The sequence below is a fragment of the Jatropha curcas genome, chromosome 9 (genome assembly GCF_041381405.1).
Source record: "Jatropha curcas cultivar XTBG-Jc1 chromosome 9, XTBG_Jcur_1.0, whole genome shotgun sequence".
Taxonomy (NCBI): Eukaryota; Viridiplantae; Streptophyta; class Magnoliopsida; order Malpighiales; family Euphorbiaceae; genus Jatropha; species Jatropha curcas.
In genome coordinates this window covers 9,395,171-9,410,534 of record NC_143159.1, presented here as the reverse complement: position 1 = coordinate 9,410,534, position 15,364 = coordinate 9,395,171, and the positions used below count along the sequence as shown (strand labels likewise).

At 30.9% G+C, this 15,364-nt stretch overlaps 1 protein-coding gene and 1 pseudogene across 1 annotated transcript; one reads left to right on the top strand and one right to left on the bottom strand.

The window, feature by feature from the left end:
* The first annotated feature begins 1,459 nt into the window (after positions 1–1,459).
* Positions 1,460–4,619, top strand: LOC149493594 (receptor-like protein EIX2). The gene is made up of 2 exons (XM_089725534.1): positions 1,460–4,304; positions 4,465–4,619. The coding sequence occupies exons 1-2, from the start codon at positions 1,593–1,595 to the stop codon at positions 4,489–4,491; spliced, it is 2,739 nt and encodes a 912-aa protein (XP_089581660.1). The 5' UTR covers positions 1,460–1,592; the 3' UTR covers positions 4,492–4,619.
* Positions 4,620–5,944: 1,325 nt separating this feature from the next.
* On the bottom strand, positions 5,945–6,722 carry LOC149493593 (polypyrimidine tract-binding protein homolog 3 pseudogene; annotated as a pseudogene).
* Positions 6,723–15,364: the final 8,642 nt, after the last annotated feature.

The window sequence follows — 15,364 nt, the reverse complement described above, 5'->3', positions numbered from 1 at the left end:
AAAAATCGAAACCAGAACTGGCGGTTCCAGAACCGCGGCCATGTCTATCTAAAAGTAAGTCTACATATAAAACTTACAGTTGGAAACACGAAATACATGCAAAGACTTAGACAGTTGACTTTCGAGTCAACCTTCTAATTTTGATATCTGTGCATTTAATTTAGTCCTAATATCATTATAAGATTCTGTTTATTTTTTGAAAATAACTTATTTTTAAAAAATATTTTCTAAGGAAAATATTTTCTATATTTTCCAAATGATTTATTTTTTATTATTTGGATGCAATTTGAAAATTGGTAAAAACTATTAAAATTTGTAACTCATAAGACCATAAAAATAAAATCAAAAATAATATAAATTTGTATTTTAAAAATTTTATTGTTCAATATGAGAAAAATGCAAAAAAACGGTAAGTTATGAAAGTCATCCATGATTAGTGGTGGTGGCCGATGGTGTCCGGTGGTGAACGGTAAATGGTGGTAACGATTATCGATGATTAATAAATTAACAAAATATGGATTTATAAGATTATAGTAAGTTTGTTAAAATCTTTTGAAAACGGGAACTCATTTTTCTTAAAAATGACTTAATTTTCCTTTGACCAGAAAAATATTTTTTATTGATTTATTTTTTTAAACGCTCCAAATAACGAAAAATTGAAATAAATATTTTTATAAAAGTTATTTTACAGAAACAAATGAAGCCTAATTCTACATATATAATCACTGTAATGACTTTGCTAGGTCTTTCCTGCTCATTTTCTATTCCAAAATTTTACTTTTTTTTATTAATATTATATGAAATGTTTACATAATTGTCTTAAACATATAGAAGAAAGCCAATGAGTCAGTTATTTAAAAGATTCTTTTGTATCATCATTATATGTATAAAATGATTATTTAAAGACAATCGAAAATATTATATGAAATGTTTACATAATTTACATAAATTATAGCCACAAATTATTTATATCACTTGAGTTGATAAAGACGTTAATTATCTGCCGACTCAATTAAAATTGCATCTTTCATAAAAGCACTGTTAAGTATGACACGTAGCGTATTCCATTTTTTAATATATATATATATATATATATATATATATTATTCATATTTATATAAATTAGTCTTGTTAGTTAAATATTGAAGGAAAAGGAAATTATTACATAGTTGAAGCCTTGAAGGGTCTTGAACCGTGGAAATGAACGGATACTAGCAGACGAAAGACGGGTTAACTTTCCGTTTCCGTACAGAGAATATATAAGCACATGTACGGATCGAGTGAGTAGGGACAAGCCGACTCAGCAGTGAAACGTGTGACAGATCACGTGACGAAGACCAAGTGTTGGCAGTCAATGGGGGTATTGTCCACGTGGTTGGTGGCACAGTTGAGGTAGCTGTTTCCTGACGGACATTCTATTATATATTACACGAGTTATAGTGGGTTTGATTTCATAGTTTGCTGTCTCAAAGGCATTCTAATTTACTTTAATTATTTATTTATTTATTTATTAATAGTCCTTTAATTTTTTTATCTATAAATAAAGAGCAGTCATTTATTACAAAACATACTAAATTGTAATCACGGTGATAATGCATCTTCAACCTTTCTCTGTGTTTGTTGCTCTTCTTCTCTTTCTAATGCACTTCCTAATAGCTTCTGCAGTCCGAAATGATTCTGTTCTGTGCAAAGAGAGGGAGAGAGAAGCACTCCTTAGCATAAAACGTGGCCTTATAGACCACGATGGTCGTCTCTCTTCTTGGGGAAGTGAAGAAGACAAAAGAGATTGTTGCAAATGGACTGGCATCACTTGCAGCAACCGAACAGGTCATGTTACAGAGCTTTATCTTATGCGCATGGATTTGGGAAGTAAGATGAGCCATTCCTTGCTTGATCTGAGACATCTGACTTCCTTGGATTTATCTGTTAATGATTTTGGTGGCACTCAGTTTCCAATTGATAAAAATGGTTCTCTCACCAAGTTGAGATACTTAGATCTGGCAAATGCTAATTTCGGTGGAACTATGTCTTCTGTGCTGAGGAATCTGTCTAGCTTGCAATTTCTTGATCTGAGATATAATCATTTTATTGATATTGGAAACAGCGATTGGGTTTCTGGTCTCTCCTCTTTAACTACACTTGATCTAACTAGAATTCCACTGGTTAACCCCAACCATTGGTTGCAGATAGTTAACAATTATAAGCTCCTTCACCTTCAAACATTACGGCTAGAATCTTGCTTTTCTGGAGATGAGATTAATACTCTGCCACTTTCCCCTATCAATTCTTCTTCCGCTCTTACAGAGATCTCTCTCTTTGACAACAACTTTGTGATTCCTTCAATATATCCATGGTTGTCTAACATCTCCCAGAATATCCAATTTCTTGATCTTTCTTCTAACATTTTATATGGTTCAGCTCTTGCTGATTTTGATAAAATGATTTCTCTTCCATATATTAATCTCTCTAATACTACAATTGGGGGCTATATTCCAAAATCCTTTGGGAACATGTCTCAGTTGAGTGTTCTACACCTATCACATAACAAGTTCAACATGAAACTTTTTGACTTGATCCAAAATCTATCCGGATTTACTGAGAGATCTTTGGAGACATTATCTTTGGACCACAATCAAATAGGAGGTTCATTGCCTGATGAAATTGCAAGATTTTCATCTTTAAGAAATTTATTTCTCGGAAACAATCATTTGAATGGGACCATAAGTAAAAGCATTGGATGTCTGTCTCAACTCGAACAATTTGACATCAACTCGAATTCATTGAGTGGTGTTATCTCCGAACATCATTTCTCAAATATGTCAAAATTATTTTTATTGGATTTATCAGGTAATTCTCTAATTTTGAATATAAGTGTCAACTGGGTTCCCCCTTCCAGCTTAAGATGTATCTTTCTTGCATCTTGCAAGATTGGGCCTCATTTCCCAAAATGGCTTCATAGTCTAAATACTTATTTTGCGCTTGATATTTCAAATGCTGGAATTTCTGATTTTGTTCCTAACTGGTTTTGGGGTTTCTCTTCAGTTTCTTCATATTTAAATATCTCCTATAATAATTTGAGTGGAATAGTGCCAAATATTAATCGTTTCATTGGTCCATTACCTTTTCTTTTAAAATTTGAGTCACTTATCCACTGTAACCTTTCGAATAATCTATTTTCTGGAGTGATTCCTCGTGATTTTATGAATATGCAAAATTTAGTGTTCTTGAATTTGGCCAACAATAATTTGTCTAGCAAAATTCCTTTTTCTATTGGATTCCTTTTTAAACTCCAAACACTAAATTTAAAAAATAATAAATTTTCAGGAGAGTTGCCTTTTTCTTTAAGGAATTGCACTAATTTAAAATTCATTGACCTAAGTGGTAACAAATTGTCTAGTAATGTACCTATTTGGTTTGGAAAAAGCTCATCATCTTTGCAATATCTTAGCCTACGATCCAACCAATTCTCTGGAAGCATGCCCTTACAGTTGTGCCAATTGACAAATGTTCAGATATTAGATCTCTCTATAAACAATATCAATGGAACCATACCAAATTGCTTGAACAATTTAAGAGCCATGATTGATGAGAATTCTAATGAGACCATTCTCCATGACTATGGCTGGCTTATACAGCTTGGCGTTTCTAAAATTGTTTCTACATATAATGACGAGGCGTTGGTTCTTTGGAAGGGCTCAGAGTATATATTAGATAAAAATCTTGGACGATTTAGGATAATTGATTTTTCAAGTAACAAAATAGAAGGAGAGATTCCAAGAGAAATAGCAATCCTCTCAAGTCTTAGGCAATTGAACTTGTCCAATAACAAGTTGAGTGGTGCAATCCCTAAAGAAATTGATGGCTTGAAGCAGTTAGAGTCACTTGATCTGTCTCAAAATCAACTATCAGGCAGACTTCCTGCAAGCATGTCTAATTTAAATTTTTTGAGTACCTTGAATTTGTCACGTAATAATTTTCTTGGAAAAATTCCATCGGGTACTCAACTCCAGACCTTTAATGCTTCTACATATAGCAATAATCTTCAAAAATGTCCAGAAGACAATATTCAAGATTCACCATCTAGTCATGATGATCATGATGATCATGATAATCAAGAAGATGAATTCAACAAATCGCTTTACCTTAGTATGGGAGTTGGATTCGCTGTAGGCTTTTGGGGTGTTTCTGGCATTTTATTGTTAAAGCGTTCTTATAGACATGCATTTTTTAAGTTCGTGGATGAATTGAAAGATTGGATTTATGTAAGAACAGTAATATACATGAAGAAATTGCAGCAAATCAAGGTAAGATTTAGTCTTACTCTTCCTGTTTAAATTTAACTAGTTAGGCTTTAATAGCTATGCTTCATACTATATTTTTAAAATGATAAATAATTTTAGAATTGTACTAACTTCCTTTTCTTCTCTTTGGTTTTTGCTCTTCCGCTCTGTTTCTTCACACTAGAATCTGTTGCCGCTGATGCAACATTAATTGGGGCTGGTTGCTCTATATCAATAGATATATAATTTTAATTCTAATGTAATAGTGCAAATGAGTTTAATTACTGGTTGTACCATTTGCTACGATCTGATAATGAAAATTCGTTATTAGATACTTTATATCATATATTTATTATATTTAATATTAATAATATTATTATTATTATTATGTTAATATTTTTATAATTCATTGGGATCGAAATGACACTCAGGGCTACACAATAACACTCCCTTTTAACTCATCAAATTAATTAAAACTATGTGATCGAGAGAATTCGAACCGGAGACCTACTTCTTACATAAGTTACATAAGTGAGAAAAATTATTATGGTAATATTCATTATGTTAGTTGTATTATTGTATTAATTATATAATAAATATAATGAATAAAATCAATTTCTAATTAGAGAATATAAAATTTTTTAAATTCAAAATTCTTTTATTTTTATCGCATTAGATTTAATTTTCTATTTAATCAAAAAAGATATTTGAAACCTTATAATACAACTTATCCTTGATAAAACATCACATTATATAGAATTCATAACATTTACACTAACTTTTACGTATTAAGATAATATTTTATAAAAAATTAATTCATATAAATCAACATTTTATAAAATATGACGCTACTAAATCAAAATAATAACAACGAAAACAATTAATCTTACCGAACAGACTTTAATATTCATAATATGAATTCTTTTACTCATAATATGAGTTCTTTTGAAATTGTTTTATAACACAATGGTATCACTGGATTTCTAGGAACTTAATTCAATAGAAAAAACAATAAAAAATCCTCGATTTAGTATTTTTTTTTTTCCACTAAAATCATACCAGTATAATGTTTGCAAGAGGCAGAAACCACTGAATTAACTTCAACACTAGAGGGAAGGGTGGGGAAGAGAGAGAGAGAGAGAGAGAGGGAGAGAGAGAGAGAGAGAGAGAGGGAGAGAGAGAGAGAGAGAGGCAGTGGAAGAAGCAGAAACAAAGTGAACAGAGGAAGAGAACAATTTGGGTTATGGATTAAAAATATAACAGAAAGGTCCAATTAGCCAGAATTACAGGCAAATATACAACAACAATGATACAAAGGAGAACGATCTCTCTCAACAAGACTAGAAAAGGAATTCAATTAAATTATACATTCCCACCCCTTTCCTACTCTTCAAAACTGAGCATATCTGCAAACAAGGAAGATCTACTTAAAGAGTCCTCAAATTCAACAAACCTAATAAATAATTGGTACAAATATTAGCAGAATGAGAAGAACGATAAATGAAAAATAAAAAACAAAAAAAAAAATAGCAATCCATCAGTATCAAAGCATTGAAATGTTACAGGAGAAGAGAAGCATCGCAAAAGAGCATCACCAACAAATCTACTGAGTACCAAATCCTTAAAAATGTATTACCATTTGTCAACCCTTTCCCTTATTATATTTAGGAGGTTTCTCTAATTGATTGTAGCTGAGAGAAGGAAATCCGGATTATTGACCCGGCAAGCGAGGTGGCATGCTTACAAGCAAGTGCTTCAGTGGCCTGCTCCTCAGTCTCAAATAAAACAAGGGCTTGTTTTTTACCGTTCATCTCAAAAAGCCTGCTGTTGACAACAGTGCCATGCTCCTCTAAGAGGCTAACAATCTCCTCTTCTGTTATGTCTTGAGGGAGAGTGGAAAGGTGGATCATCTTTTTTGGTGAGCAGCAGTACTTATAGTTCTTTGCAGCATTTCGATTGAAGCGATTGAGATTAGAGTTCACGTATTCATGTGTGTCGGCACCTTGAGTTATATTTGGATACTTTGAAAAGTTCACCTCCAATCGCTTCCCGAACAGCATTGCGCCCTGCTCCACATTGTAAAATAAGTGTTCAAGGTAAAGCTTCCAAACATAAAGGAACCTCACACTTGAGATAGAAGGACCAACCAAAGTTTGCAACGCAATGTAGTCGAAATGGACATTGTAAATACTCTAGTCAAATGACATTGAATGAAAGGACTGACAACCTCATAAAGGAATCAGCTTCACCAATGACAAGTGAAATGGGAAAATAATGTAAAATTTAAGAGAAGCTTTTTCACCAAACCAACCTAATATAGAGAATAGCATTATTTTTCAAATATTTTCCACTATTCCACAATAGTCAATATAGTATGAGAAGCTTTTGTGACCAAACCTTCAAAAAATGCACAGCCAATTCACCTTGAAAACCATCCCCCATTTGAACAAGTGCATGATCAGGTTTATTCCGGAGAAGTTTAATCCTCACAATATTTCCATAGAGGGAAAACTGTTAGATTATTTTAATAATCTGTATGTGACCCATGTGATTAAAGGGCTGGTTCTAATTAAGGTGGCCCAAGATTATGGTTATTGGGCTTAATGGATAAGAGTCAGTTAGGGTTTTAATACCCTTCCTCTACCTTATAAAAGATAAAGGAATCAACAGATTAGGGTTAACACAGAAACAAGAGAGTGTGATGGCTCCCTAAAACACATATGGAAATAGTTTGTTTGAGAGAGCTCATAAAAAAAACTCCCGCTACTGTTGATTATTCTTTGACCATTAAGAGAGCACTTACGGACAAAAGGCCAGAGTGAAGAAACGTAGATCTGCTGTTACGGTGAGAATCGAATTGTCCCAACGAGATAACCCATAACATAGATCTGTTGTTATGGATCAAGGTACGCTTCCGATTATTGTATATTCTTGTCAAACAAATTCTCAGAAGGATGGCATTGATTATAAAGAGACCTTTTCTCCAGTTTTGAAAAAAGACTCTTTAAGAATTATTTTGGCTTTGGTGGCTCATTATGATCTAGAGCTTCACCAAATGGATGTAAAAACAGCCTTTCTTAATGGTGACTTAGAGGAGGAAGTATATATGGACCAACCAAAGGGATTTGTGGCAACGGGAAAGGAAAATTTGGTGTGTAAGTTAAAGAAATCAATATATGGACTGAAGCAAGCTTCCTGTCAATGGTATCTTAAGTTCAATAATACCATCACTTCATATGGTTTTATAGAAAACACTGTTGATCGGTGTATTTATATGAAGGTCAATGGGAGCAAGCTCATTATGTTAGTCCTATATGTTGATGACATTCTTCTTACTGCGAATGATGTTGGGTTGTTATATGATGTAAAGGGTTTTCTCTCTAAGAACTTTGAAATGAAAGATATGGGAGAGGCATCCTTTGTGATTGGAATAGAAATATTCCGTGATATATCACAAGGACTGTTAGGATTGTCTCAAAGTGCTTATATTGATAAGGTATTAGAGAGATTCAGAATGGAAAGATGCTCCGCAGGAATAGTTCCAATTCAGAAAGGAGATAGGTTCAGCGAAATGCAATGTCCTAAAAATGATTTGGAACGTAAAGAGATGGAGTCTATTCCATATGCATCAGTGGTTGGGAGCTTAATGTTTGTTCAGACATGTACTCGACCGGATATTAGTTTCGCCGTAGGAATGTTAGGGCGATATCAAAGTAATCCCGGGATGGACTATTGGAAAGCTGCAAAGAAAGTACTTAGGTATTTACAAGGCACTAAGGATCATATACTCACTTATAGAAAGTCTAGCCATCTAGAACTGGTGGGATACTCGGATTCAGACTATGCCGGTTGTGTAGATTCGAGAAAGTCTACATTTGGCTACTTATTTCTTCTAACCGGAGGAGCAGTATCATGGAAAAGTGGAAAGCAGTCTGTCATTGCTACTTCCACTATGGAGGCTGAATTTGTGGCATGCTTTGAGGCCACTGTTCATGCATTGTGGTTGCGGAACTTTGTCTCAGGTCTAGGCATTGTCGACAGTATAACTAGACCGTTGAGAATTTACTGTGATAATTCCGCAGCTGTCTTCTTCTCTAAAAATGATAGGTACTCTAAGGGTGCAAAGCACATGGATTTGAAACACCTATCTGTGAAAGAAGAAGTGCAAAAACACAAAGTGTCAATTGAGCATATCGGTACTGATCTGATGATAGCAGATCCACTAACTAAAGGCCTACCGCCCAAAATCTTCACTGGCCATGTTGATAGGATGGGCATTATTGATAAGTCCTTGTTAGCATGATGGTTAAACTTGTTAATATATATACATATGGTTGTTTTGCTCATATTATTGTGACACTTGGGAATTCAATTAAAGATGTGTTTTTGCTTATTTATGTGTTATCCACATTATAGATGTATACAATAATGGTTTGAGTGAGATAACAATAACAGTTGATTGTAACAATGTATTATTTGTTGAATAGTTTCTCCATTAAAGTTTTATGAATTGAAGTGGTCTGTGATATATGGAAAGAATCATGTTGTTCAATGACTTGTGACTGCCATAATCCGATCATCTTAATTCAAATTAAAGTAAACATGATAGATTCAAGAATTGTACATGGGCCAAGTGGGAGATTGTTAGATTATTTTAATAATCTGTATGTGGCCCATGTGATTAAAGGGCTGGTTCTAATTAAGGTGGCCTAAGATGATGGTTATTGGGCTTAATGGATAAGAGCCAGTTAGGGTTTTAATACCCTTCCTCTGCCTTATAAAAGATAAAGGAATCAACAGATTAGGGTTAACACAGATTATGAATAAAAAAGGTATTTTATAAAAAAATATTTAATAAAATTTCATTTAAATTCAGTTCAAAAATTCCTAAAAATGATAAGTGTTATACAAAACCCTTTAACATATAGTAAAAAGAAAATTTAACGTTCTAAAAAAAATTAGGTTTCATATTTTCTTTTTAATAAAAGTTGAGGCAAATGAAAATAAAATTGTTGAAAAAGAAAAAGGGAAAAAGGATAGCCGTTACGGCGTTAATTGGAGTCCATACATGACATATACATGTTTAAAGAACCGAGCCAAGCCGACATTTTCAGCTCAAGTCTCAGAAGGCTTCTAAAACCCTTCTGTCTAATTGGTTTCTATCGCGAAAAATAAAACCCTAAATTCTCCGTCCCCCTCTCTCTCTTTCTCTGCAATTCTTTTAAATATAAATCAAAGAACCCTAATTTTATACACATGGAAGGTAAAGTGAAGAATTTCTATCTATCGGATTCCCGGACAATACTCTCACATCTTAAGCACCAAGAGAAGCAACTTAAGCTCAAGAGGAGGTATCTCTTTCTTTCTTTTCTTTTTTACCTTTATTTGTTTACCTTCAATTCTTTAATTTCTCTTTCCTTATTTCACATATTCAACGAAGAAACCATCAACGGTTTTTCTGTGCTTGTATGTGTTATAGGCTTATAGGTGTAAATGAATGTCAGCATTTCTTTCTAGTTTAACTTCCTCTGACTAAGCGAAAATGGAGCAGATATTCGGCTCAGAGCTGAATCCATTAACTGGAGCTTTTTGCTTTTTAGAAAAATATTTGTAAGCTATTCTAAATATGCTCATGGATGTGAAAATTTTTCATAAGGAATGAACGGTTCAGATTTAATACGAAGCCCTTTTTTGAACTCTCGTTTAACATAGCACTGTATGGTAGTATTGTCAGAACGGGCGGCCTGGCGGGCCTCCATGGGCTCGGTGTCAAAAAGGATCGAGCTAAACTCCAGTACTCAGGCTCGGCCACAGCCCGCCAAACTGGCCCGGACATATCCAATTTTTTTAAAAAAAAACTTTTGTGCTTTTTTTTTTTCAACCAAAATTTTTTTTTTTTTTGCCAAACAGTAGAGACAAATGCAAGCTAATTACAACTTGACTTTTACTACAATACATAATGCTAGCCAGCTAGACAGGTGATAAGATTATCTTTTTTTTTCTTTTTTAATTTTTTTTAAACTTTTAAAAAACCATTTTTTCCTTAAAACACAATAAACTATTCTAAGATCATGTATTAGTTTTTTTTGCATAAACTAAATTAATATGAGATATTTCTATTGATTGCATGTCAATGTGAATAACTAAAAAATTATTTTAATATAAACGGTAAGGTAATTGAAATTATTTCAAACACAATAAATAATATTTTAAAATAATTATTTTTATAAAAATCTATAAACAATCTTAATATATATTAAAAAAGTTTATAGAAATGGGTTATATAATTTATAATTAATTCTGATATGAACATAAATTTTGAAGTTATATTTTTAAAACAATTGGTTATGGTTTTTAGGATGTTTACAATAAAATTTTAAAAAGCACAAATATTAAATTTTTAATTAAAAATTAAAGTGAGTGTTATAAATTTGATTATCAATCATTATATTTAATAATGTAATTACTATTATGTGTTCGATTAATCCTATTATTATTTTGAAATCTAATAGATGATAAACTTGTTTTTATATAGAGTCAAGCTTATAATAGATAAATTCAAAAACTAAAATTTTGAATTGTTTTTCGTATAGCACAAATAAAATTCAAATTAAACAATTAGAATTACATAAATTATGGAATAATTTTAGTAAAAAAAAAATTGAGTTATGAGTATATTATAACTAATAATGTAGGAGTGCATAAAAATTAAATTATGAATTATATTATGATTAGCAATACAATAACTTAAAATATTATTTACATAATGACCTTATAAGATAAATATATTTTTTTTAATTTCATTTTAGAAGGTAAATATTAGCTCAATAACTTTTTTAAATTTAATAAATCTTTATTTTCATTATTTATGAAGAGAATATTTAATATTTTTGTTGTTGTTGAATTTATTGTATTTAGTTTTTAGATTGGCAAAACAAGTTTTTTATTATAATAATAAATATAATCAAATAATACATGAATAATGAATTACTGGTTTTATAGGTAACAAATTATTAGAGATTCTTAGATCTAATTGCACACATTTAGATAGTTTAAATTTAATGAAAAATAATCATTTAGATAGATAAAAAATTTTCATCTTTCTACAATAGTCTTATCCTTACAACTTTGTAAAGCCTAGTTAATTTTACTTATATGTTTAAGAACCAAGGTACTCTCAAAAGTCAGAAGGCTTTTATTTCTTCCATGTGTCATGATATTAAGGAAGATGTGATATATATATATATTTCAGAAAATTTAAGTTGTTGTGTACATGTCCACTCTAATAAGCTCAAATGGTGGCAAAAACTTGATTATTTTGCTCCGTTGGATTTTTGATTTTGATAAATTTATATGTTGACTCCAATAAAGTTTTTGTATTCATTCTAAAGTGGGTTGTCCACAGACTCGTCCAGTCTTACCCACGTAGGCTTGTTCCAAACATAGGCTGAGTAAAAAAATTTCGTTCTAATAATAGTCTCCAATTCTCTTATTCAAATCCCAAAAAAAACGGCTGATCTCACGTCGTCTGCAGGCTTAGACCCATTTTGACAATATTACTGTATTGTTTACATATATATTTTGTAGTTAGTGACGGATACTGAATAACTAAGTTATATTTAGTACGGAGCACGCAATGAAATAGAATGGAATATTGATATGGAATCAAATGGATATGGAATGAAATCCAATGGAATATAGAATAAAATTTATATTTGTTGGTTCTTTCAGATAAAAGAGCAACAAATCCGGTGGCTAACAGCTTACATGGAGAATTGCAAGTGTGCTTGGTGTGTGAAGTACACTAATTATAAAATAAAATGCGTTTGATCTAATTTCTAAACTATGGTGAAATAAAGTTGCAATTACAAAGGAAGTAAATGAACAATGCTTAAAAAAATGAAGATAATGCCTTGAAATTAAATTGATTTGCTTGAATTTGAAGTTGGAGTTTTTTGGTTGAATTTGTCAGAGAATTTGATTGGGCTCTCTACGTTATTCCGTTGCTCCTTTTTTGGCAGTCACCAAAAGATCCACCGGCGTATATTGCCATCATTGGCTCCTTTGGTTTCTCAATTTTTTTACATGAATAACTACTTGAGGAATGCTCTTCTCTTTTCCAACTGTAGCTCGTGTCTTCTATTATCCCTTTTTTTTTAATTAATTAATTAATTAATATAAATTAATTACTTAATTAATAATGCTAATTGGGCCATAATTAGTCAAACATCCAATAAGCCCAACTCCAAAATACAAAACTCAAATCTAAAAACTCACAAAATGGGTTCAATAATTGCCACTGTATTAAGTTGCCTATTGGGTTATGCTCAATATATTGGCCCATTTTGCAAATCCAAACCCATTTATGATTTAAAAGTATAAAAGTACAATCCAATAAACTCTTCATTAGACTCCTAAAAACCATAGGATTTTAACACTACCTAACTATTATTGTCATAATCCAATTCTTTGTCCCGTTCTCCATCAACATTAACAAACACTAAGGCTCTGTTTGTTTTTTTAAAATAACTTACAGGAAAATATTTTCCATAATTTTTCATTGTTTGGGACGCTCAGGGAAATAAGTTAACGGAAAATATTTTTCTGGTCAAAGAAAAATTAAGTCATTTTTTAAGGAAAACAACTTTCCATTTTCGAGAGAGTAAAACATTTTTCAGACATTGGCAAATCTTATAAATCCATATTTTTAATTTATTAATCATCATAGTCACTATCACCAGTTACCATTACAACCGACCACCACCACCAGCCACCGGCGACCACCACCACTGGCCACTGTCGGCTTTCATAATTTATATATATATTTTTTGCATTCTTTTTCATATTTAACAATAAAATTTTTAAATTATAAATTTCTATTATTATTAATATTTTTATGGTCTTATGAGATAAAGACTTTAATATTTTTAACTAATTTTCAATATTACAACCAAACAACGGAAAATAACTTATTTGGAAAATATTTTTCAAGGAAAATATTTTTCAGCAAGTTATTTTCCCAAGTTATTTTACGGAAACAAATGAAGTCTAAATAGAAAAAAAAAACTACGTATACACAAAATTACTAGCAAGACAAACCCACTAATTATATGATATTCATTTTTCTTATATATATCATTATTATATATGTAGTTATAATCATGGTTAAAATTGATTATATTGCCTGATGGCTATGCTTCTAATCTATCTTGATATATAAATGACCAAGACTATAAGATTTTAAGAATGAAAAGTTAGGATTATCATGTTTCATGCAATGTTTACTTCCACCTGTAGCACATGGGTGTTTTAGGAATGATGTATATACATCGCTTTTTAGCTAAGTTATTTCTTTGAGGAGTTATGTTCGAAAACATTAAAAAGATTTATAATAAAAAAGTTACAAAAGAATATAATTTTAATATTACATAAACTTGAGTTGATATACCCAACATCATTTTTTATGATTATGATGCATTTAGCTATTCACTTACCACGTGAAGTAGAACTAGGAAGGCAAGTTCATTATCATTGGATGTACTTTGTTGAGAGGTAGGTTGAGATATTATCTTTTCTTTTTTAATTTTATTTATGTCAATGTATACTTACATACATACATATATATATGTGTGCATGCGTTAGTGCTTTTTTAATATGTTTTTTCACTTTATAGATTCTTATGCACTTTGAAGGACTATGCCCATAACAAAACTCGTCATGAGGGTTCGATTGCTGAATCATATATCACTAAGGAGTGTATGAATTTTTATTCAATATATCTTCATGGAGTGGAGACAAGGCACGATCGAATTGAAAGGCCATGTAGAGAACGTGATATTTACAAAGAAAATATCACTAAGGTAAGTGAGATAAGAAGAAATACAGTAAATGGAGAAACTTGTCTTATCAAGCTTGTAAATGCCGCTATCCAACTTGCTTGCAGCTACTACTACATCAGTCTGTCAGCGGGTCTTGAAAAAGGCAACAATTAGATCATTGTTCTAAAAACTGGACCAGACCAACTGGTTTGATCGGTTTAACCAATAATTTGCCTGTGGTTCGGTCCAGATTATATTGGATAAAAAAATTGGCAGCTTTAAAAATTGATATATAAACCGATTAAAAACGGATGAAAACCAAATAAAAATAGTGGACCAGACCAGCAATTAGCACTGTTGAATTCAAATCTAGGTTTTTTGAAAATATGGGCCTCTTAAAAATTTAGCTGCTGAAAACTTTTGGGCATCTTTATTTCAGGCCCAAAGTCTTAATTTATTAATCAAAACAACTAAATTGTACAACTTTAAATCCCAATGTGAAAAATAATAATATTTTTATGGTAATTAATTAATTTTTTATTTAGTATTAAATTTAGTCATCTTTTATTCTTTTTGTTTAAAATTATTTACTAATCTGTTCTTTTTTTTTTTTTGTAAAAGCCAAATTTAAAATTATGGTAATTAATTAATTGTTATTTTTATTAGCATGTTTACGTTAAAAATGTTATGGTAAAAAACTAAAGGCTTAATATATTATTTCACCATGAACTTTATGTTTTATTGCATTTTCACTCCAATTTGACTTTTATATCAATTTCACCATGAACTTTGACCTCCTGTTGCAATAGCGTCCTAAATAAAATTAGGACTTAAATTGCAAATAAAAATATATTACTACAGAGTTCACTCTTAAATTTAGATTTCGATTAATTTAATATATTTATTTAAGTGTGGAAGTTTGGGTTATTAGTAAGGAAAATCACTATTATCATTTTTCAATATTTTTAAATTTTTTTATTTAATTGCTAATAAGTAATAGATAAAAATGCATTTTATGATACACAGGCGTCCCTTTTAAAAAAATTAGAATACTTCTTAAACAATAAACTAATTATTATTATTGTTTGATTTTAAATGTAATTTTTGAAATAATTATAAAAGCTAAAAAACAAAGCTACTATGAAATTTCTTAAATCATAAACTATTCAAAATTATAAATAACTTTTTATCAAAATAGAATATAAAAAATAATTATAATCAATTAAATAGTTATAATTATAGAATGAAAACAAATATGCAAGACAA

Coding starts and splice junctions, on each gene's coding strand:
- LOC149493594 (XM_089725534.1), top strand. CDS start 1,593: ATGCATCTTCAACCTTTCTCTGTGTTTGTTGCTCTTCTTCTCTTTCTA. Junction 4,305..4,464: donor AGAAATTGCAGCAAATCAAG/GTAAGATTTAGT, acceptor TCTTCACACTAG/AATCTGTTGCCGCTGATGCA.